Below are 27,170 nucleotides of genomic sequence, written 5' to 3' on the forward strand. Positions count from 1 at the left end.
GTTTCACATTTGCTGTTTCATTAATCACTGCTTGGAATTTTCAAGTTGTATACTTTCATTAATTTTGTGTGCATGTGCGCGCATGTGTGAGTGTATGCCAGTGTGTGTATTGCTGGGTTATAAGCTACACCTGGCCGAGAGCAGCTCCTAATCTATTTAGGGGAAACTGAATAGGTAAATCACTTAATCACAAAACAAGATCACTATTGCTATTAGAGTAATATTAATAAGTATAGGAAACATAGGCTTTAGTTTACTCTTGTTTGAAATTTCTCCCATTGCCGAAACCGGTTTGGCTCAGTGGATAGAGCGTCGGCCTGCGGACTGAAAGGTCCCAGGTTCGATTCCGGTCAAGGGCATGTACCTGGGTTGCGGGCATATCCCCAGTTGGAGATGTGCAGGAGGCAGCTGATCGATGTTTCTCTGTCATCGATGTTTCTAACTATCTCTCTCCCTTCCTCTCTGTAAAAAATCAATAAAATATATTTTAAAAAAAAATTTTAAAAAAAAAAAGAAAAGAAATTTCTCCCATAAAAATATTCATTTGGAAATAAACTGGAGATGTGACTGAATTATTGCATTTAGGCATTTAGATGTTTTAAACGTTTTTTGGTATCAGTTTCTAGCTTTGATTCTTATCTCAGTACATAAATTATTAATAATAAACTATAAGTTCTGATTATTTATTTAGCTATTTCTATAAAACTTTAAATTAAATCAATGGACGCATATAAAAATAATTTTTAGTTGTGTTTTCCTTGAAAAGGTTTCTTGAAATAATCTTCACTATTACATTTTATAATATTAATGTTAAGAAAAACAACATGGTTTATTTGTTTACATTTTAGGTTTGAAAAATGTGTGAATGCTAAGGAAAATTTGGAGACTGATCTTTATAAACGATTTATTCTGGTGCTGAATGAGAAGAAAGCAAAGATCAGAAGCTTACATAGATTGTTAAGTGAAGTTCAAGAACTAGAAAAGAACATCGAGCATGAAAGGTAATTGACCATTCTGGTTTGAGATGGCAGATGCATACATTTAAGTGGAATTTCTTCCCAAACTCAATGAAAGTTAGATGCCTTCTTTTTAATAATATGAGATTATTTGATAGTCTGGGTGGGTTGGATGCTCTTGCTGTTAGATACAATGGGGTGGAGATCTCAACATGATCTCTCCATGTCTGCCCAGCTGTCACACTTACACTTAAATTATGAAACTGGCATGAAGTTTATCTAAATATTATTTGTTTAATTCTTAGACATCACTAAAAAATATATTAATTTAAAAAGTTAATGTTTTGAACAACTACAGAGTGGTAACACATTTGTAATCTTGATGACTAAGTAATAGCTAATTTTAGAATCAGGTGGTTCTGAGATGGTATGTACTGGATTTTTAAGGAAAAATCATAGGTGATTGATAGCTGGTATGGCTTGGATATTTGTAATTATTTTAGGTATTTGCAGATATAGGTTTGGGTCTATTGCCTGCATCTGAGACAAAACATAGGTTTACTAGTGGCATAATGCTATATAATAAAAGCCTAATATGCTAAGTGTCCGGTCGTCCGCTCAACCAATCATAGCGTAATATGCTAATGATATGCTAAGGCCGCTCAACCACTCGCTATGATGTGCCTTAACCACCAGGGGGCAGACAGTTGACTGGTCAACCAGGTGCTATGATGTGCACTGACCACGAGGGGGTGGACACTCCAACCGGTAGGTTAGCTTGCTGCTGGGGTCCAGCTGATTGGGACTGAGCGAGACGGGCTGGGCATGCCCTGGAGCTCTCCTGCGGTCCCTCCCTGGCAGGCCAACCTCCCGTGCCCCTCCCCGGCCCCGATTGTGCACCAGTGGGGTCCCTTGGCCTGGCCTGCATTCTCTCACTATTCGGGACCCCTCAGGGGATGTTGGAGAGCCAGTTTCAACCTGATCCCACAGGCCAGGCCGAGGGATCCCACTGGTGTACGAATTCGTGCACTGGGACTCTAGTATAAAGATATAACATTTGAAGTCAGATAGTCCTAGTTCAAGTGCTGGTCTGACGTTGATATCTATCACTACATGACCTTGGGCAAGTCCTTTAAACTCTCTATGCATTGCTTGAGTATCTACATAATATGAATAAAAGCACCTGACTCATAATTTTCAGGAGATCAAATGAAGGAAGAACTGTTTTGAGATTAAAATACTGAACATTGTGACTCCAGAAGAATAGTATTTTGATAAATGAATAATAAATGATAAGAAGCTGATTCAACAATTAAGTATAATGAGCACTCAACCATATGTAGGTTAGCTAAAAGATAGTTAACATATAGTGATTTATATTAACACTAGTGGCCTGGTGCATGGATTTGTGCACATTGAAAGGAAATTAATTAGAAGAAATACTTTAATATCACTTTTTGCCCTTTCTCTATAACAGAAGTGTCAGAGATGAAAGAAAATTAGTAAAATATATATAAAAATAATATATAAATTGATTAATAAATAAACAATACCAACATGATATAACAACAAAGACATGATATAAAAACAACAAAAACATGATATAAAAACAACATTGATAAAAAGTGACTGATAAATTGATTAAACTTATTCTAATATCTTCCTGTATACCACATTAACAGTAAAAACACTTTCAGAGTGCTTGACTAATTTCCCTTGTGATGAAGTATTTACAACTTTAACTTTAATGTCAACAAAAACAACCAAATTCATGATTGACAATGACAGATTGAAACACATGTGTGTGCTTGGCACCAGAGAGAGCTTTGTATGTATCATGCATGTGCAAGTCAACGTTTATTTTGAAATTGCCAGTGCGTCGAATGTACCGGCCAGTCAGATAGATGGTCACTTGGTCACTTAGCCTTTTATATATATAGATACTAGAGGCCCGGTGCACAAAAATTTGTGCACTCAGGGGGAAGGGAGGGTCCCTCAGCCCGGCCTGTGCCCTCTCCCAGTCTGGGACCCCTTGGGAGATAACGACTTGCTGGCTTAGGCCTGCTCCTGGGTGGCAGAGGGCAGGCCCAATCCCTACGTGCAGCCCCTGGTCGGGCTCAGAGCAGGGCCGATTGGGGAGTTGGGGCGCCACCACCTGTCATGCACAGAGCAGGGCAGATTGGGAGATTGCGATGCCACCCTCAGTCACACTCAGGGTAGGGCCGATTGGGGGATTGGGACACCGGCCCCTGTCACACTCAAGGCAGGGTCGATGGGGAGGTTATGGCTCTACCCCATCACACACAGAGCAGGGCCTGTGGTGGGCAGGGGGGTTGGGGCGCCGCCCTCTATCACCCACAGAGCAGGGCCGATCAGGGGGTTGGGGTGCCGCCACTCTCACACTCAGGGCAGGGCCGATGGGGAGGTTATGGCTCTACCCCATCACACACAGAGCAGGGCCCGTGGGGGGGAGGTTCGGGCTCCGCACCCTGTCACACACAGAGCAGGGGCGATCAGGGGGTTGGGGCGCCGCACCCTGTCACACACAGAGCCGCAGGGCGATCAGGGGGTTGGGGAGCTCCCCCTATCAGGCACAGAGCAGGGCTGATCAGGGGGTTGGGGCGCCTTCCCCTGTCACGAACAGAGCAGGGTGGATAGGGAGGCTGTGGTCCCTCCCCCTGTCACACACAGAGCCGCAGGGCCATCAGGGGGTTTGGGCACTGCCCCCTGTCACGCTGATCCCGGTGCCGGGAGGCCTCGCAGCTCCACTGATCCTGGTGCTGGGAGGCATATTACCCTTTTACTATACAGGATAGAGGCCTGGTGCATGGGTGGGGCTGGCTGGTTTGCCCTGAAGGGTGTTCTGGATCAGGGTGGGGGTCCCCACTGGGTGCCTGGCCAGCCTGGGTGAGGGGATGATGGCTGTTTGCAGCTGGTCACACACCCTTCAGGGTGGGGGTCCCCACTGGGGTGCCTGGCCAGTCTGGGTGAGAGGCTGAGGGCTGTTTTCAGGCTAACTGAAGCTCCCAACCGCTCCTTTTTTTCTTTTTTTTTAATTTATTCTGGGCCAGCTTTAGCTCTGGCTCCAGCTCTTAGGCCTCCGCTGCTGAAAGCAGGTGTCTGGTTTGTTTGCGTTCTATAATCGAAACTCTGTATCAACTCCAGCTCTGAGATCCAGGCTGGCTGAAAGCAAGTTTCTGGGGTTTTGTTTAGCTTCTATATTTGTAACAATGTTTCAAATTGCAAGCTCAGAGGCCGGCAAGGCAGGCGGGGAACGTTGGAGTCCTCCGTCACTGAAGCAAGCAAGCCTCATGTTCGCTTCCAGCTGCCTGGCTGCCGGCCACCATCTTGGCTGGCAGTTAATTTGCATATCGCCCTGATTAGCCAATGGGAAGGGTAGCGGTCCTACGCTAATTACCATGTTCCTCTTTTATTAGATAGGATAGTTAACGTAAGTGATTTCCTCTTAATTATATATGTTTCAATATATGTTTGTTTAATTATAATGTTTTTCCAGGAATATTTTCTATAATTACTTACTAGTGAATTTGATATCTAGCCAGAGATGAGCCAATAATATATAATTCTAACTTTTTCTTTTCCTAGGGAAATTACAACATGTTCTGAAATGTCTGCTAACAGAGATACAAACTATGATGAAAGTACTGATGAGGAAGATAAAAACCTGCCTGATTCCTCAGCGTTAGCTCCAGGTAAAATAAATACATTTATTTCCTCTTTTGAATATTTTACCTGGGCTCATCACTCTAATGTTAATAATCCATAATTATAAATGCTATTAAAAAAAATTCTCTACAAAAAATTCTTTAGATTTTTTAGCCTAAAACCTTAAATACTAATGTTAACAATGAACATTTATTGTAAAATGCAGCAATTCATTAGCAAAAACAAAACAAGCAAGCATGAACACATACATACAAACCAAGGTATACTATTCTTGTTAAACAAGGATGCATAAGCAATAAGCAAAATATGACTTCATGTTAAATATCTCCAGCTCAAAGATGACTGCCTTTAACGTTTGAGATAAAATCTAGCTAGAGCTACGGGTGGGATAAGGTAGCAGTGGGATAAATCTAGAATGCTTTAGATTACCCTGAGGTTGAGACATTCTCTCACTATTCAGAAAAGGGATTGTAATGGGGTGACATGGGATCGGCGAGAAGAGAAGGAGAAATGGCACTTAAAAAAAAATCTTGTAAGTACATTTTTTAATTTTTTAATTAAATTTCATTGGGGTGACATTAGACAACATGAACATATAGGTTTCATGTGTGGATTACTAATTTACAAAATCTGTATATAGGACCATTTGCCCACCACCCAAAGTCAAATCTCCTGTCACCTCATATTAGGACCCTTTTTTCCCCTCACCCCCTTCCCTCTGGCAACCACACACATACCTGAGCCTTTCTCAGTCCCTCAGGTCAAGCACCCAGCAAGCAGGGTTTTTAACTGATGAATTATTTTACTAGAATTTTATAGATTTTCTAGAAGCAGAAGCCCCTGAACTCATTTTTTTAAAAATATATTTTATTGATTTTTTACAGAGAGGAAGGGAGAGGGATAGAGAGTTAGAAACATCGATTAGAGAGAAACATCAATCAGCTGCCTCCTGCACACCCCCCAACTGGGCATGTGCCCGTAACCAAGGTACATGCCTTTGACCAGAACCGAACCCGGGACCCTTCAGTCTGCATGCCGATGCTCTATCCACTGAGCCAAACCAGCCAGGGCAACTCACTTAATATTTACATGATTATGGCATAAGCCAATATTGTCACAATTAATGTTGGATTCATTTATTTAGCAAATATATTTTTGAGTGTCTATTATGTACCAGAAACTTTTCTACACGGTAGGGAAGAAAATACAAAAATTTCTGCTTTTGTGGAGTTTAAATTCTAGGCAGACAATAACAAAATGGATACATTTAATATAAAATATGTTAAGTGCTAAAGAGAAAATTAAATCAGGATGAGGATTGTGATTTTGGCCAGGGCACAGAAAAGGCCTTGGTCATGATATGCAGGGCAGTAGCTAAAGGGGGCGGGTGGAATCAAGAGAGTTGATTTTTTTTTTCTTAGATGAGAGACACAATATCATGTTTGCATACTGATGGGAGTAAATAAGGAAAGGTGGGGGGGAATATCCAGGTTGTATACAGAGGTAAGGATTGTTGGAATACGTCTCAAAGTAGTTAAGAGAAGATGGGAGCAAATGGACAAGTGCAGTATTCATTTAGCTAGGAGCATGGGCATAATGACAGAGAAGAAGGTAGAATAAATGGACAAAGACACAGGAACATATCTAATTGCAGTCATGGAAACTTACTGGTGTTGATTAAATTAGTTGATTGATTAATCTCATTCTAAGTAGGTTTGAATTGTATCACACAACCTTGCTTTTGTACATCAGAGTTAAATTTCTTTTCATGGAGGCTATGCTTGTTTTACATTAGTGACCAATTTAAAATGAAATCATTCTTTAGTAATAAAATGTAATCAAAAGCTCACAGAGAAAATCTGTACTCTTTCCAATTCAAACATTCACAGTTTTTAAAAAATAGAATGTCTTTTGTTTTGTTCCTTATTCAGAGAATCTCACCAGCCTTTAAAATAAATGAAAACTATTGTGGAAGAGAAAATATATGGTTAAATTTGGATATATGAGAATGGGTGCTTTATGTGTTCAGTCTCTTTCAAGCAAATCTTTTTAAGTTACAATTGTACTGCTTTCAATTTGGCAAAATTTCTCTTCTCTTCAAAAATGTTTAGTTCATTTCTTCTTTTTATTTTACATGGCATATTTTCTTTAACTCACATCGAGTTCACTATATATTTGATGTATAGGTCTCTCATTCTAATTTTTTTGTATTTAATTGCTTTTGATAAGTTTTTTATGTCAAGAATTAAGAGCATTTTAATAGAAGCTTTAACTATTCTTTTCCTTCTGCTTCAGGAAGAAATGTCCAGGAAACTAAAGTTTGCTAAAAAAAAAATTGAGCCTCAGTTCTAAAATGCTTGATACTGAATTAAGAACTCGATTCCATACATCTAAGGAAAAACATTGTATGTGCTAAACAGCAAATTTACCATATTCCATGATTTACTTTGTACAGAGACAAGTATATTCTTAGACCACATGATTTTTTTTAAATCACAGCTTTATCTTTTGGTATCTTATATAACAAAAGGCTAATATGCAAATTGATCTAATGGCAGAACAACCAGTCCCTATGATGTGCACTGACCACCAGGGGGCAGACACTCAGTGCAGGAGCTGCCCCCTGGTGGTCAGTGAGCTCCCACAGGGTGAGTGCCACTCAGCCAGACTCTGGGCTCATGGCTGACAGACATAGTGGCGGTGGTGGAAGGGTGCAGGCCAGGCTGAGGAACCCCCCACCAGTGCACAAATGTCATGCATCAGGCCTCTAGTTTTGCATATTATTATATTGTGCTTTGGGCAGAGCTATAGCAATTCCTTTTCCCATCTTGATGATATAATACTTATTCTTAGAATACCAGTAAACATGCAAATCTATTTTAGATTTTGCAGGTACGTGTGTGCTTTTCCTACAATAAAAACAAGAGGAAAGGAACTTGATGGGATTTAATACAACACATTTACACTATCTTTCAGAAAGCCATTTCTTTATATTGTTAAATGTGTAACTAGGTGATTTTTATAATGCATTTTCATCATTAATTATTAAAATCACCAAATTTTTTCATTAGTTGTTCATATTCTTACCCTATTATTGCATGACAAAAAGAGGTTTTCAGTGAGACCAAAATCATTCAGTGATTCCACAGTATTCATTCAAGAAAATAGTCAGCTTATTTTTATGCCTGTATCCAGAAGTAGGGTAGGGATATTTTAATTTTTATGAATAAGCAATCTGTTTTATTACTTTATCTCTATAGTTTAAATTTTTTTTCCTGTCATTAGGATTATTGAGGAAATAGCTAATTATCTGTAGTTCAGTGTAATAATCTACATCAGGCTCATATGAACCACACCATATAGTATGAAAAACCTTTATTCATTAACAGTTTATTAACTAAATGATCTCTGAAGTATTCTGAAATCTAAACATCACAGTCTGCACCACCCCACAACTGCATTTTGCATTTTTCTGTAGCAAGATTTACTTTCTCTGTCTCAACTTCCAGAATTTTTAGATAGGTACAGTGGTATTACAAACATTATTTCTTTAGCTGTGACCTCATGCTAAGGCCCTAGGGATCATAGGTATTTCACACACACCCCCCACCCGCCCTGATTAAGATTGTGATAGAGAAGGCTGTTACTGGGATTTCTATTTATAGCTCAACCCCTCCATTACAAATGAAGATGGGTCACTTTTACTCCCCATCTAGTTGGTATTAACTCCTGTTGCTTTTAAGATTTCCTAGTTAATCTGGGTTCCTCCTGCCTCCAAAGTTTTTTTATTTATTGTGAGTTGTTGTTTTTGTGTGAGTATGTATGTGTGTTTCTTTAATGGAAACCTGTTAGGTTATTATAGATATTATGAAACAACCTTCACTGCAAGAAACCTGTTTCTTTGGATAAAATCAAAGTAACACCTAATGTCCATGGTTGTGGAGAAGCTACAAGTTGAATTAGGTCCCTTGAGTAATAAACCTCACCAAAATATATAAAGATATAAACATAACTAATATAGCAGCTAAGTGCCAGACTACCAGTATCACATTTAAGTTGCCTGTCATTTGCCCAATAATATCTGATATAACCAAAAAATAATTTATGATTATGCATTTTTAAATATTTTTCAGAATCATTTGTATTCTAATAACAGTAGAATTATATGTAAGTACAGTTTTGGAATGCATATGAATATTCTAAGAATTCTAGCCATTTTTAGAAAACATTTTAGTTGTAATATAATTCAAAATGCATGTGAATATTTAGTGGAAAAAGTGGGTTTATTGAATAGAAATGGAATCCCTATGAAGCATTTTGAAAATTTACTGGACTCCTAATTAGCCATCATAAGGGGAATTATTATTTTAAAATTTTTAAATAATATTTTTTGAATTGCAATTATTTCTATTAGTAAAAATTGGCAATATTTCTTATAAGTAGAGACCAATGAAATCAGCCTTCCTAAAAATACAAGTAAGAAAAATATTTATTCTAGAATTTTTACCCTTCTGAGCTTCATATGAAAGGTGCACAACCACTTAAAACAAAATACCACTTTTCTGCATAATTATTAGTTCGAGATTTAGCACATTAGTTTAATTAGTCCTGCTACTTAACCAACAGAAAGGCCTCTGTATAATTGCTATCAGTAATTTAGGCTTCTGCTTAGTTGGTGGGCTTCCTGAAAGGAAGTGTGATTATAGAATAGCCTTTTTGAAAATAAATGAATGGCTATGTCACACAGTTGATGAATGCTGATATAGTAGCTTTTAAAAATAGAGCAGAATCCAAAATTTCTAAGTATCAAAGAGCCTGTTGCTTTGAACAGTGAATGTCTGCTCACAGAGGGGATAACAACATGTACTGCCAAAGAGATTACTCAGAAGTTCAGCTTTACAATCACAGATTCTGCCCTTGCTCTTATCCAGCTTATATAGGCACGTTCATTTGTAAATTCTGAATAAAAAGCTTGATTTAATAAAACTATAAAACTCAAAAAGCAATTTGAGTGCATTTCCTAGCAATTGTGGGCTTTTACACATTAGTAGTAGTATTGCTGAGGAATGACATTTTAAACTTGAGAAATCTAGATCTCCTATAGTTCTAGATCTTCTATGTAGTTCCAAGTTCATTATTTTTCAGATGAAGGAAGAGAGGTGGCCAGAAATGTTAAGTGGGTTACTGTTGGTCACTCAAGAGAAAAGAATGAGAAAGTATTTGCCTCTGTAACAATAAATTAATCACATTTCACATCTCTTTTGAGATACTGTAAAAACCCTTAGAGATTTCATAACACTGAATAAATTACTATGGATGCAATCAAATAATGAGAACACATTTTCTCCCAAAGAGAAGAGAGGTCTTATCCTATATAATAAAACCCTAATATGGAAATCGACCTAATGGTGGAATGACCGGTCGCTATGACGCTCACTGACCACCAGGGGGCAGCCGCTTAACGCAGGAGCTACCCCCTGGTGGTTAGTGTACTCCCACAGGTGGAGCGCCACTCAGCCAGACGCCGGGCTCACAACTGGTGAGCACAGTAGTGGTGGCGGGAGCCTCTCCCAGCTCTGCAGAAGGCAGACATCCCCCAAGGGGTCCTGGACTGCGAGAAGACACAGGCTGGGCTGAGGGACTCCCTCCCCCGCCCCCCAGTGCACAAATGTTATGCATCGGGCCTCTAGTTTGTATATAAAGTCTCCAGAAAGATATTCAGCACCATCAGATTAAACAAATAGATACCTTGGGGAGAAAATTCCAGAATGTACATATTTCTATTGAAGTCTTCATTCTATATTTTTTCAAATTGAGATATAATTGACATGTAACATTGTGTAAGTTTAAGGTATACAAATGTGTTGAGAATAATGACAATAGAATTCCTTAGCAACTTTGAAGTTTATAATACAGTATCGTTGACTATAATCAGTATACTGTGCATTAGTTTCCAGAATTTATTTATCTACTAGTTGTAAGTTTGTATGGTTAAACAACATTTCCTCAATTTCTCTCCTCTCCAGCCTCAGTTAGTCAACATTCTACCCTCTGTTTTAACAAATTTGACTTTTTAAAATTTCACATATTAATGATAGCGTATGATATTTGTCTTTCTTTGTCCGACTCTGTATATTAATTTTTTCAGATTTTGACTTAGTGTTATTTACCAGAGAACTCTCAAATATACCAATGGTTGTTAGCAAATCTATGATAATTTCTCTATACCCCATTACTAAAATATAACTGATAGAACCTCCTAAGCAATTATTTCTGCATCTTCATTTATTATTAGACAAAACTAATCTATAATAAAAAAGCTTAATATGCTAATTAGACTGGACAGCCAAACGACCTTCTGGATGTCATTCCAGATGAAATCATGGCAGGGGGGCTGAGGCAGAGGTGGTTAGGGGCAATCAGGCAGGCAGGCAAGCAGTTACGGGCTATCAGGCAGGCAGGCAGAGTGGGTAGGGACAATCAGGCAGGCAAGCAAGCGGTTAGGGGTGATCAGGCAGGCAGGCGAGTGGTTAGGGGTGATCAGGCAGGCAAGCGAGTGGTTAGGGGTGGTCAGGCAGGCAAGCGAGTGGTTAGGGGTGATCAGGCAAGCAGGCGAGAGGTTGGGGTGATCAGGCAGGCAGGCAGGCAGGCAGGCAGGCAGGCTAGCGGTTAGCAGTCAGCAGCCCCGGATTGCAAGAGGGATGTCCAACAACCTGTTTAAACAGGCAGTTGGACATCTCCAGAGGGGTCCTGGATTGTGAGAGCATGCAGGCCAGGCTGAGGGACACCCCCGCCCTGTACACAAATTTTGTGCACTGGACCTCTAGTTCTATTAATGATATTTGTCTCTGGCTATGGATGAATCAGGAGGTTGGCAAAACCTCTCCTCCAAAAAAAAACAAGATAAAAAAGAGAAACAAACATTTCAGTGTTCTGGAAATTGGCAAAAGGCAAATAACAATATGAAGTGTTTATGCTTGGAAAAATTTCTGAAATTCAGGTAAAAAATGGGTCTGTGTAGTACTTGCCTAGGGCTGCCCCCATTGTTATCCCTCAGACCCTCATTCCCTCAGCTTGGTCTGTACGGAAGTTTTATCAAGACCTGGGAGACCATGAAGACTGGCAACTGTTATGCCTGGACCAAAGAGAGCTCACTCAATTATCAGTGGAAATGATACCTACATCTAGCAGTGTTATTGATGGAAGTAATAATCTTGGATACAGTTGGTAAGTGGGTTGGACCAATGGATGTTCTAACCTGAGGTTAGCCTGCTATGTGGCTACATTTGTACCATCTTGCTTCAAGCTTCTATGACTAGGATTTTACAGATATGATGACTTGACATAAATAGTCATCTATATGCTGTTTCAATGGGTAATACATATATAAGAAAAATTATGTTGTCACATATTTAACTTAAACAAATTTTTTCTTTTGTGCATAACTTGTCAGAGTCTTTACTATGCTATTGTGCATAGTGATGAAGGGTGTAATGTACTGTGAAACATTTCTCAAAATTATATGACCTTAGGAACGTTTTCATGGATGTTATTGTTTCATGCAACCCATGTGAGAAATCTTGTTTTGCCGGAGTCCAACCCCAGCGGGTCCAGGGGTCCCCAAAGGTGTGGACGGAGTCGGCGAAGAAGGAATGACACGGAGACAGCGTTCAGCTGATCAGCAGCCTAGCCAGGATCTCTAGCCAGGATCTCCAGCCAAGTTCTGGTCTGGATCTCCAGCCAAGTTCTGGTTAGGATCTCCAGCCAGGTTCTGTGTCCATGTTCTCTTGCTAGGTTCTCCAGCCAGGTTCTGTAGCCATGTTCCCTCGCTAGGTTCTCCAGCCAGGTTCAGTCACCAGGTTCTAGTCAGGTTCTCTTGCCAATTTCTGTAGTCAGGTTCAGTCCAGGATCTTTTGCCATGTTCTCTCGCTAGGTTCTGTCTCTAGGTTCTGAGGCCAGTTTCTGTCCAGGATCTTTTGCCATGTTCTCTCCAGCGAAGTTCTTCTGTCTCTAGAGAACGTTCTGTGTAGGTTCTGTGCCTAGGTTCCGTCTCTCCTAGTTCTGTGTTCTAAGCTCTGTATTCTAAGTTCTGTGTGTAGGTTCTGTCTTCCTTGGTTCCGTATTCTAAGTTCTGTCTCTTGCTGTCTTATTACATCTGTATTTATACCAGTTGATTCAATCCTATCAATCTCTATTACAAAGGTTAGGGCGTTTCTTATCTTCATTCCAGGGAGTAAAGATTATGTAGCTCAAGCATGATTGTTCGTAGTCAAAGTGATTAATTACCCACCTGGCACTAGTTAAGAGGTTTTATTCCCTCCCTAACTTCAGGGGAAAATCCCTACCTGGGGATTGAATCTTTCTCGGAGAGGTGACCTTGGTTAAAACACAGCGCCAAGAAGGTGAGCAAACATATTAAGAACAGTATGCCATATATGCCAGGTCCCTTGAAACAGCAAGCATGGACCGGCTCCCGGCATTGTTTTAGATTATTTCAACTTGTATATAAATGAGGTGAGAAAGGGGGAAGTGTTTAAAAAAGGAAATATTTTCCCAGTACAGTCTCTATATGTCCCTGTTTTAAGAGAAGATTCACTAAATAGGAAGAGGATATAATCAAGGATATATTCTCAAAGTATAGCATGAACCCATGAAAATAAAGTTAATTTTCAAAGCATGGAGTGACTTGCAGGAATTCTGGGAATAGTTTAAAATGATATTTTTACCATTGTTGTGGTCAGAGGACTGGTCTGAGAATGGAGTTAGGACAAATGTTTGTTGATATAATTAATAGTGATAGTTGAAAGAAACACTACATAAATGCTGCTTAATTTGGCCTATCTCAAAGTGAGTTCTTAACCTCTGGTTCATGAAGCATGTTCAATGAGGGCATCATAGAGCCCTTCAGAATTATGTATGCATGTATTAGTTTGCTAAGACTTCTGTAACAAAGAACCACAAACTTGGTGGCTTAAACAACAGAAATATATTGTCTCATGAGCTAGAAGTCTGAACTCAGGGTGTCATCAAGATTGATTCCTTCTGAGGTCCATGAGGGAAGGATCTATTCCATGCCTCTCTCCTAGTCTTATCACTGGAAATCTTTTCAGTGTCCAGATTTCCTTTTTTATAAGGAGTAGGGCCCACATAAATGACCTCGTTTTTGATTACCTCTGTAAATACTCTGTCTCCAAACAAGGTCACATTCTGAGGTACTGGTGATTAAGACTCCAAAATACATTTTGGGGGAATACAATTCATCCCATAACAATGGAAATGTACATTTTCAAAGGAGACCATGTTCCAAAAAATATTCAAAGCCATTGATCTTGGAGAATAGTGTTGAACCCAAAAAAATAGAATAACACTTGTTAAAAGAAAATGGAAACTTACAATAAATGACAAGATGCGAAGAGAAAATAGTGTTCAAACAGAAGCTGAGTCACCTCTGTCAGTACATTGGACTGGAGGTTTGTCTAGAACTGTATTGTTCAGCAAGGTAGCCACTAGCTATATGAGGCTGTTGAACAATGGAAATGTGGCTAGTATAAATTGAAATGTTCTGTGATTATAAACAACACATTGTATTTCAAAAATTTAGTGTAAAAAAGAATGTTATATATCTAATATATTTCTGTATTAATTATACATTGAAATAATATTTGCATATATTTAGTAAATATATTACTAATGTTAACTTCATTATTATTGTAGTTTTGAAATACCTTTCAAAAAAAAGCTGTTTATTCACAGCTTTACCTTTACCTTGTTCTTTATTCCTTTTTGCATTATGTGTAGTCATTGGGGTTATTTTCCTTTATCCTAGAGAACTTTCTTTAATATACCTCTTAGTGCACAGTTAGCTTTCAATAAATTCTCTTGGTTTTAGTTTTGTGAAAGCTTGCAGTTTTGAAAGGAATTTTGCTGGTTTATAAGTTAACAGTTGTTCTTTCAGCACTTTGAAGATGTTACTCCATTGTCTTCTGGGTTTTTTTGTTCCTATTAAGGAGTTATCTCTTAGTCATAATGATGCTCCTATGAAATTAATGTCTATTTATTCTTGCTAATTTTATACTATCACTTTGGTGTTTAGCAGCTTTTGTCTGATGTATCAAAATGTGTGTGTATGTGTGTGTTTCCTGCTTGGGATTTATAGAGCTTTCGGAATTGATGGCTTGAAATCTTTAGTCAGTTTTAGAAAATTATTGGCCAGTAGTTTTTCAAATATTGATTCTATCCTGTTCTTTCTCTTCTCCCTTTCTGGGAATTCAATTACACTAATATTAGGCTTTTCCATATGTTAGAGTTTTCACTATGTTCCATACATTCCTTATGGTCTTTTCTATAATTTCAATTTTTTTAGCTTTGTGTGCTCTGGCTGGTATTTTTTCAACTGATCCACTTTGCTTATTGAAATTACCAATCTGTTGGTTTGGCCCTTACTCATTTTCCTTATATATGATGAGTCAATTAGGCATGCATACTAATCTACTTTGAAGGTATGTTTCCCTTGGTGGTTGGCTGCTTGATGGTGGTGGTCTCTTATAGCACCTGATTTATTCAGTGTCTTGCAAATCAAAGGAATGTGATAATTCAAATAATTAACTAGTGAATTTGACTTATGTGTATGCTTCATATTGATTTACGATGGCAGATGTATGTACGATATTTTGAAAGTGTTTTTACCCCATTCATGACACATTTCAAATATAAAAGTGCCCAAAGTAGTATTAAAGCAGATATAGTAACTGAATTTAATCACTCCAAAGGGTGATTAAAATCAACAGAAACAACTCCAGAATTTAAATAATATAGTTTATTCTTTCCATGTATTTTGATATGATACATCACTGCTCATCATTGAGATGGGTGTTATGGCCTTACGAGGGAACTGAGAACAGTGGAACAGTATGAATGGGAACTTTTTAAGAACTTGGACTTGGGATATGAGGCTTTGGCATATAACATGATACTCTCAGGCATTATGATGGCAAACACTGTGATGACGGTAAGATGCATTAACTGAGATTATACATGTCCAGCTTGAATTCTTTCTTCAGTACATCACTTTGGTGACAAAAAGATTTTTAAAACTGCTGGGACCAGTAGAGGTGACAGTGTTGATGACAAATCAGGAATGATCTATTGGTAACTCAAAAGACGAGTGATGGGTTTGGAAGAAGATGCTGGATGCCCTGCTTTCAATATATTTCCAATGGTTTTTATTTGGAAAAATTATGGTTAAAATTGAATACCAATAGGAAGATAAATTGGGCTAGAGAAGTATCTTCTAATTATGTTTATTCCATTAAAACTGTATTCCAGGAGACAAATGTTAAAATATTCCTGAGTTTTATTAATAAATAAGTTTGCAAAACACTATGTGAATAAAAATTAAACATTTTCTTTACTTCTAAATTGTTCAGTCTTTAATATGGCAATTACTATGCATTTTTTATCTTATTAAATAATGACTACAGCATGCACCATTTTCCACAGTTCAACATTTGCATTATTAGAAAGTTAATTTATTTCCAACACAATGTGAGATTATTGAAAATTAAATAAAGTGTATAACAATATTTGATATACTTTTTAATTTGCCATTCTATACTCAAATTAATTGTCAATATAAAATTCAGTCTTTAATAAACAATGTTTACTAAAATAGAACTTCCTTACATTTCTCTGTGCATTTATCATTTCCTTATTCACTTTTATTGGTTATTATGTTTCATAGAGATATTTATAGCATACTTGATTTGGAAGTATAAAATTATGAAGTTAGGTAAGAAAGATTACATTTTAAAATAAAAATTTTAATATCAATTTTTAGAGATTTAAAAAATATTGAATAGATTTAGTTTACCTGACAAAACTCAGACCACTTTATTTTTTTAAAAATACTTTTATTAAATTTTAGAGAGAAAGGGAGAGGGATAAAGAGATAGAAACATCAATGGGAGAAACATTGATCAGCTGCCTCCTGCATGCCCCCTACTGGGCATCGAGCCTGCAACCCAGGCATATGCCCTGATGGAGAATCAACCAGTGACCTCTTGGTTCCTGGGTTGATGCTCAACCACTGAGCCACACCAGATGGGCCAGGACACTTTCTTTAGTAAACAACACAAACTTCACAGGCTATTTAATGTGATTTTTCTCTTTAAAAATTCTGAAGGTTTCTTTTCATGATTTTTCAACTGCAGATCAAGCCTGCATAGGAGCTCTTTCTCTGCTATAGTCTCTTAACAGCTTCCAAAGTCAAATACTAGGTATTAAAACCTGATGTAATTTCCATTACAAAAGAGGACAGAAACAATGAATCATTTCTTTTAAAAATTTAATTGCTTTATAAATGACAACCTTTTAAAAAATACTTTATTTTAAACCCAAAGCTAAACAAAACAAACAAAAAATAGCATCTAATAGTTATATGGAGAACCTCTCATAGACATGCTGTCAGTTAGAAAGTCTGTTTTCAATGCTAAGTGCTTACAGCTCATGTTACAAAGAGTGTGATTGACAGGTCAGAATACCATTGGCATTCTCATTGTAACTCAAAATAAGTGTGTTGCTTTAGAAACATAAAACAAAGATGCCATCATTTTATTAGCATCTTTCTATTTCTTGACTTCATGTTTAGTTAACAAGAAAATTTTTTTTAAAGGTAAATACTTTAAGAACAATCTGTTTGCACATAGAAGGATAATTTGACATCTCTTGAATCACCATCTCATGTAATTCTGCAGAGGAAAATTTTCCTTCTTATAAGAATTCCTTTATGCTTAGAATTGCTTTTGTATTATATATGCTTGTTTAAATATCACATTAAATTGTAACAACCCACATGTTTTAGATGCTCCCACATTCTAATGCTGCTTTCTTATTTGTAGGTCGGCATCATACAAATAAAATAGTGTTTGTGAGAGGCATAGCCTATTTTAATGGAAAAGATTTATATTGTGAGCTGAGAGCTCATGTCTGATCTTCCCTTAATTATTGTGGATCAGGATACCCTTCCTGAACCTCTACAACAGGCAGGGATTCTGAAGCCATATAGTAACAATATATATGAGAGTATTTGCACTCTGTAGAGCACATGGACTAGTATTTTTCTAATCAATGTTATTCTTTTAAGAAGGAGTTTATAGATTCCAAATAAATTTGTAGATACCATTTTCTTTGTTTTCCATACTCTCTGTTCTCTATTCTAAAAGGAAGTTGAGTTGATTTCGTGTTATTTTTGCATCACCTAGCACAGTGCCTTGCACACAGTATACACAGTAGGATTTTTAACACTTGTTCATTAAGTGGTGAATGAATTCTTCACAGTATAATTAAATATATTTAGATGAACACAATAAATGCAGTTTAATTGGATTATTTTAAATTCATTTTCCTGCCATGTTGTTTAAATACCATTAGTAAAATGTGGACAAATTTGGACTTTCATTGTTATTATCTGGCATAAAATCAGGACTGACTCAGTGTTTATTTTAGCATCATAATATTGTTAAACAAAGCCCTGCAGTTATGACTTTTATTTGGCTCAATTTCCTACCTATTTCAGAAGGATAAATTATGGTTTATACTAGTTGTTTTTCTCTAAGCTTCATAACACTTATTTAAACTTTGTGTTATATCCAAATTAGCCTAAAAGACTCCATTCATTCTCTGTTCTTTGGCTGGCGTGCCACTTACTTACAGATTCATTGACTATGATTGATTATAAACTGCCTGTGAGACCCACTTACACGGATTCGTCATTTGTTAAAGTTTAAATGAGTCACAATTCCCTCTGCTATTGGACTTTACAACGTGCAATAAGGTGTTTTTAATGACTTTCTCTGCAAAATATACTCCTTTCATCTGCAGGTCAGCCCAGTTTAAATCTCTGTTTTGTTGGACACTACCCCAAAATAAAACTTTTATTCCTCATTATTCTTTTTGTTCCATGAAACCATATTCTAAAATATTTTAAAAGCCAGAGTGCAAACTAATTATGCCGCCATAAAATATTTTCACAAACATAAACAGTTACAATATTCTACATCAACCAATTCACCAAAATCACCTTTTACATTTAGTGCAGTTCTCATAAATTAAAAAATGCACAACAAATGCCACTGATGTAGTTAGTTGTGTATTTGCCTGATTGTGAGCTCCTATAGAAAAGGGATAAAACCACGGTTTATCCAGGGGTAGGCAAACTTTTTGACTCGAGGGCCACAATGGGTTCTTAAACTGGACCGGAGGGCCGGAACAAAAGCATGGATGGAGTGTTTGTGTGAACTAATATAAATTCAAAGTAAACATCATTACATAAAAGGGTATGGTCTTTTTTTTTTTTTTTTTTTTTTTTAGTTTTATTCATTTCAAACGGGCCGGATCCGGCCCGCGGGCAGTCGTTTGCCCACGGCTGGTTATACTCTTGCATCCCAGAATCAGCCCTTAATGGGTAGCCAACATTTTTTGGTCAGATTGAATTGTCCTAATACTTCCGTACAAAATCTACGAAAAACATTACTAGGGAGTGCTCCACAGAGGTCTTTAGTAGAACTGTGGCCTAAAGTTAAAAACCAGGAGCAGAAGCTGAGCTGTCAGGTAATTCTCAGGGTGAAAAACCAGGCATTAGAGCATTAGGACTTTGATCTGAAATGACTTGTTCAGTTTGGGGTTAAGAATTGAATTTGTGGAGTTTTGTCCAAATCCATCTAGATAACCTCTTATCCCCCTTTCAAAACAATGTCTACAATAGGATGCCTAGGATTATTGTAATCAAGTCTTGTTCAATAGAAAGAGGAAAAGAAGCATCGAACAGACTGTCAAACTACAGTGGGAAGGTAGGGGAGGGTTGTGGGGGTAAGAGATCAACCCAAAGACTTGTATGCATGCATATAAGCACAATCAACAAAAGCAAGACACTGGGAGCGGGGGTGAGGGAGAGGGCAAGTGCCAGTGGGGTAGGGGAGGCCAGGGGGGAGGTCAATGGGGAAAGAAAAAGGAGACATATGTACTACTATTTGTAATACCTTAAACAATAAAATAATTTTTTTTTAAAAAAAGAACAAGATGGTTGAGTCTGCTAAGTTTCTGGTCAAAAAAGAAAGTAAACTAACATTGATTTTGTGTTGCTCTGTATGGGATGCTGGGCTAGGTGCTTTAAATCTTGACCACAATCAATGTCAGGCCTTATAGCTCTCAATTTCAGAGAGGTTAAGTAATTTGTTCAAGGTTATGCAATGAGTAAATGAAATAGCCAACATTTGAACTCACTTGTGACTGATAACAAAGCCTGTCCTACATAATTATGCAGTGTTATTTAGGCTCTTTTACTATCAAATAATAACTGGATTTGATTGTTAAACAAATCTTAACTCTTTTATGGGGGTGAACTGACAAGATTTAATGTAAAGAATATTGAAGTAAAAAAATAATATTGTCGCCCTAGCTGGTTTGGCTCAGTGGATAGAGTGTCGGCCTGTGGATTGTAGGGTCCTAGGTTTGATTCCAGTCAAGGGCATATGCCCAGGTTGCAGGCTCGATCCCCAGTAGGGGTGTGCAGGAGGCAGCCGATCTATGATTCTCTCTCATCATTGATGTTTCTATCTATCTATCTATCTATCTATCTATCTATCTATCTATCTATCTATCTATCTACCTACCTATCTATTTATCTCTCTGTATATACATATATATATAAATATATATTTTAAAGAACTAAAAAACAAAGATTGTCATTTAGTATCTGGAAAATAAAAAGTCACTGAGACATCATTTAAAAACTTAATTAGATGTACAGAAAAGGCCAATCTGTAAAGAACCCTTCATAGTTTAATAAGTTTGATGTCAATATAAATTCTACTTAGTTCTTAAACTTTGACTTGGATAACCACGTGTTCCTATGTCTGTCTGTACAGTAAGCAAATGGAAGTACCCAGGTGCTTCTGATTTTCTTTGGAAGTGAATCCAGAGAGAGAAGAGCCTCCTCTACTCTTTCTCATCCTCAGATTCTGAGGAGATTACTATCCTATATAATAAAAGCGTAGTATGCAAATTGTCCCTTCGACCTGGAGTTCGTCCGGGAGTTTGACCAGGGGGCAGGGCTGGCCGGGGAAAGGGAGGGAGGCCCCGGCTGGCAGCCGCTAGGGACCCTACCAGTGCACGTACCAGTGCACGAACTTCATGCACTCGGCCTCTAGTAGTTAATAATTGACATCCCTTTTGAAGCATCAATTTGGTATACTGTAATATAGTTGATCTTTTGCTTACTGACTGACTTTTTAGGGAGAACTCATCCTTTCCCAGGAAAGGACAGCTGTCTCTTGCATTTGTGTATTATCCAGAAACCTTTACTTCCTAGAACTTCTGTTAAATTGTGATATATGCCACAATTGTTGACAGCACTATGGAAACCTAGGTTTCAGCTGTAGTTACCAATAGTAGTTCTCTGATCAAGGCATTTTTGCTAACTTCTCTGCATCTAATTTTTCTCACCTATAAAATTTAAGGAGAAAATTAAATAACCACAAATTCAATCAGTTTTCTAATGCATTTAAAGTCTACTGTTTGTTCTTTAATGAGGTCAGGGAAAGTGTGTCAGGAGGTAACTCTAATGCTATTTGGTAGAAGGGTTTTCCTAAGTTTTCTTCTACCTATTGCCATCAGAATAATTCTGAAAGAAACTATACCTCCATCTGATTTTTGGGAAGCCCTATGGTATTGGATAATTCTGCCTATCGAACGTGTAACTAGAAGTGCAGTCAAGAAGAAACTTACAATGGTTATAAAATTGATCATCCTGGGCAATAACATTTCTCCTGTCTCCAGGAAAATGTTTGGTTCACCTTATTTGTATTGCTAAGGGGCACTATATTAATGGTAATTATATAGTTTTAAAAATATTTAAATTTAAGCCTCTTTAAATATAATTTTTGTATTATATATTAATTATCATTTAATATTATTATTATACTAGAGGCCCAATGCACGAAATTCATGCAAGGGGCTCAGCCCTCACAGCCTTTGGCCCTGGCAGCCCAGCTGCCTCATGGCCCCACTCACTGGTCTTTCCCAAAGGTCATTCTGCTGTCCAGTCTAATTAGCATATTAGCTCTTTATTATATAGGATATAATCCTATCTAATAATAGAAAAACATGGTAATTGACCGTACCTTCGCTACACCTCCCATAGGCTAATCAGCGAGATATGCAAATTAATCCAACCAAGATGGCGGCTGGCAGCCACGCAGCTGAAGCGAGCAGGAGGCTTGCTTGCTCCAGTGATGGAGGAAGCCAAGGTTCCCCGCCTGTCACGGTCTGGCTCTGAACTCTGAAAGCAACAAAGTTTCAATTATAGAAGCTAAACAAACCCCAGATACCTGCTTTCAGCAGGCCGTGGCTACAGAGCTGGAGCGAGCAGGAGCCAGGCTCTCAGCTCCAGTGACAGCAAAAAAGTTTCAATTATAGAAGGTAAATAAATCCCAGAATAAAAAGAAAAAATGGAAAGGCTGGGAGCTTCAGTCACCAGCCAGCCTGAAAACTGCCCTCAGCCCCTCACCCAGACTGGCCAGGCACCCCAGTGGGGACCCCCACCCTGAAGGGGGTGTGACCAGCTGCAAAAAGCCACCAGCCCTTCACCCAGGCTGGCCAGGCACCCAAGCAGGACCCCCACCCTGATCCGGGACACCCTTCAGGGAAAACCAGCCGGTCCCCACCCATGCACCAGGCCTCTATCCTATATAGTAAAAGGGCAATATGCAAACTGACCCTAACAGCAGAAAGACTGGGAATGACTGGTCACTATGACACACACTGACCACTAGGGGGCAGACGCTCAATGCAGGAGCTGCCCTCTGGTGGTCAGTGCACTCCCACATGGGGGAGCTCTGCTCAGCCACAAGCCAGGCTGATGGCTGCCAGTACAGTGGTGGTGGTGGGAGCCTCTCCTGCCTCCTCAGCAGCGCTAAGGATGTCCGACTGCAGCTTAGGTCTGCTCCCCGCTGGCAAGTGGACATCCTCCGAGGGCTGCCGGGCTGCCAGAGGCATGTCTGATTGCCAGCTTAGGCCCAATTCCCCGGGGAGCAGGCCTAAGCCAGCAGGTGATCATCCCCTGAGGGGTCCCAGACTGCGAGAGGGCACAGGCCGGGCTGAGGGACCCCCCACCCCCCCGAGTGCACAAATTTTTGTGCACCGGGCCTCTAGTGTAATATAATACCTGTCATACTCAATAAAAATTAGCTGCATATAGCATTTTTATTATTACTATTAGTGGTGATGGTGGTGGTGATTGTAAGAGTACTACTGTTAAATGCAAATAAATATTACTCTTTTACTTAAATTTTCAGAAATATTTTAAAATATGCTAATAGTATTCATTCTAGTAATTCACATATTTTAAAAATATTCCTGGAATTTAATCTTAGTAAAATTTGATAACAGATTTATGAAGAAATATAGTGGTGGCTTTCAGTAAATAAGATCTTGTCTGATGAACAAGGGCTTTTTGATTTTGGGATGGGATTTACCAGTCTTCAGAGAAATGTGAGTTGGTAGGCTAAACAATGAGCCTTCGTACCCCCAGCCACTTTCAAAATTGGACAAAGCAGCTGTGCTCTAGTAATTCTTTTCATGCTTATTTGGGTCAATAGATGTTACCAAATGCTCACAAAGCTCTTTCTTTAGTAAGGTGTAATTTTCAGCTTTATTTTAAATAACAAAAATAAACATTAAAGAATGAGGTAGAAAAATGTAATAATAAATACTATTAGACACACAGTGTTCATCTATTTGTATATATGGTGAGTAAGATAGAATTATATTTGCAAAGTGGTTTTGATGAAGTTGAAATTTTATTTTTCCATGAATCAATTTAGTTTTGTCAATGAAAAAAGCTTAGGTCATACCTTTTAGCTATATGGTTCTCAGATTCATAAGTAATAAAAATATTAAACCATTTTATCAGGATTGTAAAAGTTTTCAAGATACAGACTTTTTAAAGTGTAAGGAATTAGACAAAATAGGGTTAACTTTTTCCTTAAGAAATGGTTAGTTGCTAGGAGACGACAAATAGATGTAGATGTCAAAGCTCATAAGTAGACTGATATCTCTTTAGAAAAGATGTTTAATTCCTGCTCACACTAGACTATGCCATTAATAATTCATGGCCTAATGATTCTATTTGCATGAATTTTAAATTTTGTTGGGAAGAATACAAATGATTGGACTGTGGAAGAGAATCATGTGTTAAAAAGCATCAAATTAATTTATTTACTCCAGTATTTGTTAAATGCCTGTTAGGTGTTGGGCCTGATATCTGGTTCCAGGGATCACATATTAAATAGATTTTTCTTTTAGGAATTCATCCTGTATTTGAGGAAAGAAATAGCTAAACATTTAATTTCAGTGCAAAGTAGCAAGTGTATGAAATAGAAGTTACTCAATATATGTTCAGTGAATGAACAATGAATGAATGAAATGTAAAATGCTATGTAAGTGAGATGAAGGTAAAAACTGAAGGAATGACTGAATCCATCTGAGACTTATACACAGAGTTGGTGATGTTTGAACTGTAAATTAAAGAGTCAGTAGAAGAGCTACAGAGTGAGCAGGCCAAGAAGGAAGCACAGAGCATTCCAGGTAGAGAGAATAACATGTGCAAAGGCATGAAGGTATTTTTTTAAAAAGAGTAAGAGAGTAGGAAGGGAGGCAGCATGGTGAGAAATGAGCTGGATAGGGAGTGATACAATTGCATTAATCTTTTAGGAAGATAAAGGTCATTAGAGTGTGGAGGATGGACCAGAAAGAGGAACTCAGAAGGCAGCAATGAATTAAAAGAATATTGAATTAAAACAAGAGAAAAAAGTGTCCTCTGAGATGGAGAGGGGAGAAACTGAGAGCTATTTAGATCTAGAGTTAACAGAACTTGATTAAGAACTAGAACTAGAGTTAACAGAACTTGATGATTTATTCCACATGAATGGGGGCATTCTGACTTTTTAGGTTCCTATCTTAAACTAGTAGATAGATGGTAAGACTAGTAATCAAACTAATGATTTAAAATTTTTCACATATGAATTTGTGCTTTGGGGACTTCAGATTTTTAAAAAAATCCCATAAACAGTTGGAATTCTATCCAGAGCTAAGAAAGCACACTAGGGTAGATTCTGTCACAGTTAACAGCAGCATAAGTTGGCAAGGTCACCAAGGAGAGCCAGTACTGTGAGATACTGAGAGTCCTTACACATGTCCCTAAGGGCCCTGTCAGAAAAAACAGATTATTTTTGAGGGGTTTCTAAGGTAACTCAAAATAGGTAATACAGGTGTGTGAACAGCAGTATGTATATTTAATTGGTGTCTAGTGACTGTCCGACAGGACTTTCAAAGAGTGATTTATGTTAAAAAAAAAATTCAACAATACGAAGTAAATAAAGAAAATAAAATTTTGAGTCGTTAGATTTTTAAATTAATGCATTTGTTAAATAATTGCACTCATATTATTTATTTTAAAATCCAAGAAGTACAACATAAGTTTACATGAATCTGTTTCTTTTGTAATGAATATAGTGTACTGAAATAATTCTGTTAAATAGAATAATACCCAGTCCCAGTTCATGGAGCTTTATTTTTTTCATCTAAGAAGAAGCCTTTCTTTTTCAAAAATGCTTTATTATTCTACAGTAAGGTTTTCACATTTTTTACTGAGCCTCACAGTAATATATTTCACATTTCAATGAGCATACACATTTGAATGTGTGTGTAAAACTGGCATACATTTTATGAAATACTACCTACCCTAGTTTATATCTCATGAATATTCTCTAAGACTTTTATTTTTTTAAATCTGGTTACCATCTACTTTATTTTATAACTCAGTAATGGGTTACGCCTGCAGTTTGAAAAACTCTGCCCAGACATTATTTGATACCCCTAATGTTTCAGTGTTTTGCCTTATTGGTGCTTATTTTCTCACCTTCACTATCTCTCTTCTATGAGATTGTAAACAAGTCTGATTCTCATTTATCTTAAAAAATAAAAAAACTCTATCTTGCTTGCTCTACTCGTTCTTAAAATTATTATTGAATCTAACCTTAATTTTCCTCCAAATTTCTAATATGTATATAATCAACGCTTGCTACTTCAATCTTCCCATTACATTGGTCCTTTTTGCTTCGCTTACTCCCTTAGCAATCCATCCAAAATCAGTTTCCTTGATAATAGCAAGTACTTATATAACAGTTAATGTGCCAGACTAAGTGCTTTATAAATATTAACATATTTAAATCACAGCAAATAGGCACTATTACTGTCCACAGTGAGATATATAGGTTGCCCAAGGATACACAGCAGGGAAACTGATATTGAAACCTAGGGGTCATACATGGCTCCCTCTTAAACTGATTTCTGTAACAACAGATTGCTATTTGTATTTTTAACCAAGACACATACACACCTACCTCTATATCTCTACTGAAATATTATTTCCATTTAAAATCAAACATCATTTTTAAAGACTGAGCTGTAATAATGTAGTAGTCTAACAATAGCAATGATTGGTAAGTGTTCTGACTACATGCTTGTCTTACCTCAAGGGGAGTGAATGATGTTTTGATGGATGTGGTGTCATTAAAATAGTTTCACAAATGTAAGGAGATTGAGTGAGTGCTCCAGCAAAAATGAAAATATAGGAATGTATTGGTTTCCTAAGGCCACCATAGCAAAATGCCACAGCTGGGTGACTTAACAGAAATTTATTTTCTCACATTTCTGGTGGCTGGAATTCTAAAATCAAGGTGTTGGCAGATTTAGTTTTCCTGAGGCCTCTCTCTTGACTTGCTGTTGTCTGCCTTCTTGCTGTGCCCTCACATGGCCTTTTCTCTGTGTGTGCCCATCCCTGGTGTCTCTCTGCTTATAAGGATGCCACTCATTAGATTAGGGCCCACTCAGATAGCCTCATTTAATCTTAATTCCCTATTTAAAGATCCTATCTATAAACCCAGTCACATTCTGAGGAATAGTGGATGTTAGGACTTTAAGGTGAATTTTAGGGGACACAGTTCAGTCCATAACAAGGATGAAAAAAGGCAATCTATTGCACATAGATACCTTGAAAAGGATTGCAGATTAATTTAATGAAAATGAGATCTAGCAAAGAGATATCAGCAGATAGAGTATTGATCCTGAATACTGTTGTCAGCAGGATAAAGGAGGCAATAGATTAAGAAACTGGAAGCACATTTAAATGATGTAGAGAAAGGAAGGTCAAGACAGATTTGTTGACCTAACCAGCCTTCCTAGATACAAGCAGAAAATTGCCGTTCAGGGATTTGCAAAGCTTATATCCCTGCTATGTGCCGATCACTGACGAAGTCTAAATTAATGGAGAGTGGAACAAACAACAGTGGGATGTGGCAGTTGAGGGCAAGCTCTTAGAGCATATCTTTTTGAGATAATGTGTAAAGTTAAAATGTTTTTGGATTTGAAGGTATGTAACTAATTTAAATACATTTTTTCTTTTTTTAATTT

General features: G+C 37.7%; 1 protein-coding gene across 3 annotated transcripts in view; it reads left to right on the forward strand.

Annotated features, from left to right (window-relative positions):
- The window catches only part of XRCC4 (X-ray repair cross complementing 4), a 193,496-nt gene that overhangs the window by 89,721 nt on the left and 76,605 nt on the right, over positions 1-27,170 (forward strand). For 2 of the 3 annotated variants that reach the window (XM_036307793.1, XM_036307794.1), the window contains exons 5-6: positions 849-1,001; positions 4,563-4,669. In XM_036307793.1, the coding sequence (XP_036163686.1) occupies positions 849-1,001; positions 4,563-4,669 (260 nt within the window). The remainder of the gene's footprint in view (positions 1-848; positions 1,002-4,562; positions 4,670-27,170) is intronic. The other variant, XM_036307796.1, reaches the window with a different exon arrangement.

The sequence above is a fragment of the Myotis myotis genome, unplaced genomic scaffold (genome assembly GCF_014108235.1).
Source record: "Myotis myotis isolate mMyoMyo1 unplaced genomic scaffold, mMyoMyo1.p scaffold_m19_p_5, whole genome shotgun sequence".
In the NCBI taxonomy this organism is placed as follows: Eukaryota; Metazoa; Chordata; class Mammalia; order Chiroptera; family Vespertilionidae; genus Myotis; species Myotis myotis.